This window comes from Colletotrichum abscissum (assembly GCF_030869225.1).
Source record: "Colletotrichum abscissum strain IMI 504890 chromosome Unknown Scaffold_547.1, whole genome shotgun sequence".
Lineage (NCBI taxonomy): Eukaryota > Fungi > Ascomycota > Sordariomycetes > Glomerellales > Glomerellaceae > Colletotrichum > Colletotrichum abscissum.
This window is the reverse complement of record NW_026850484.1, coordinates 1-1,035: the sequence shown is the minus strand read 5'-3', so window position 1 is coordinate 1,035 and position 1,035 is coordinate 1. Positions and strand designations below refer to the sequence as shown.

Here is a 1,035-nt window from a genome sequence, read left to right as displayed (position 1 = left end):
TAGGGACGGGGGTACCTTGGTCACCCAGTTCTCTGTACAGCAGTACAAAGATCATAACGCATCTGGGGACACGGTGCTGCAAACGGTGTTACACGATGGCGGTGATATCCTAGGGATACGGGGCTGCATCATCGACAGGGTTCGCTTTCTCGGATCGGACAACAGAAGTCTCGGCGACGCTCGTATCGTCGAAAAATTATTCAATAGGGATCTGCAACCCTTTCGGAAGAATATTCAGGCGATGCAAAGGCGGAGATGGGAATGGCTTGAAGAATGTTTGTCTATTGCAAAGGCCTCGGGCGCAACTAACGTCGAGGGAGCTTTACAGAACGCATTGCTGGGTGTTTCTTTCATCAACAAAGAAGTTCCTCAGGGTTTGGCAGTGGTCAGGACAGAGTTTGCTACTCAAATGCAGCTTTACAAAGCTATGGCCCACGAAAGCAACCATAGTAGGTGGTTATCCGCCGTGATGACAAGCATGGGCCTTGAATCGAGCCATCTCCTCGAGAGCATGATACTAGAAAAGCTGCACCGGCGGTTTGGCAGTACGGAGAGCGGAAGGCTAGGCTGGCTGACGCCGGTGGCTGAGGAGGGAGACTTCATCTGTATCTTCGACGGAATGGAGCTTCCGTACACCATCCGGCCATCTTCGGAAGGCCGATACCTCCTTGTTGGTGAATGCATCATCCTGGGATTCATGACGGGGGATGCGATAGGGTTGTCTGGTGCCGCTTCGGAGATGATACTTCTCGAATAATCTTAGTTCGTCCATCTACATCATGCCACTACTGTACAGGTTATAGGAGTTTTCGCCAGACCATTCGCAAGTTCAAACAATGGCCGAAGACGATGCATCCGCTCCCTACGGCGGTGTAGAGAAACGTGTAGAGAAACGTGTAGACTGACGTGAGACGCATTTGTCAATCCGTGCCGCCAGTTTGCTTGGTCATTTTCACGGGTACGTACCAGTGAGCCTATTGGGAGCCGACGTAAGGGACAGATTTAGTCAGCTTGCTGTGACTCTTTCACGTGACT

At 51.4% G+C, this 1,035-nt stretch overlaps 1 protein-coding gene across 1 annotated transcript; it reads left to right on the top strand.

Moving 5' to 3' along the window:
• Window positions 1-241: 241 nt before the first annotated feature.
• On the top strand, window positions 242-757 carry CABS01_17272 (heterokaryon incompatibility protein; the record flags this gene model as incomplete). The annotated part of the gene is made up of 1 exon (XM_060550599.1): window positions 242-757. One exon carries the CDS (start codon window positions 242-244, stop codon window positions 755-757), a length of 516 nt encoding a protein of 171 aa, XP_060393243.1.
• Window positions 758-1,035: the final 278 nt, after the last annotated feature.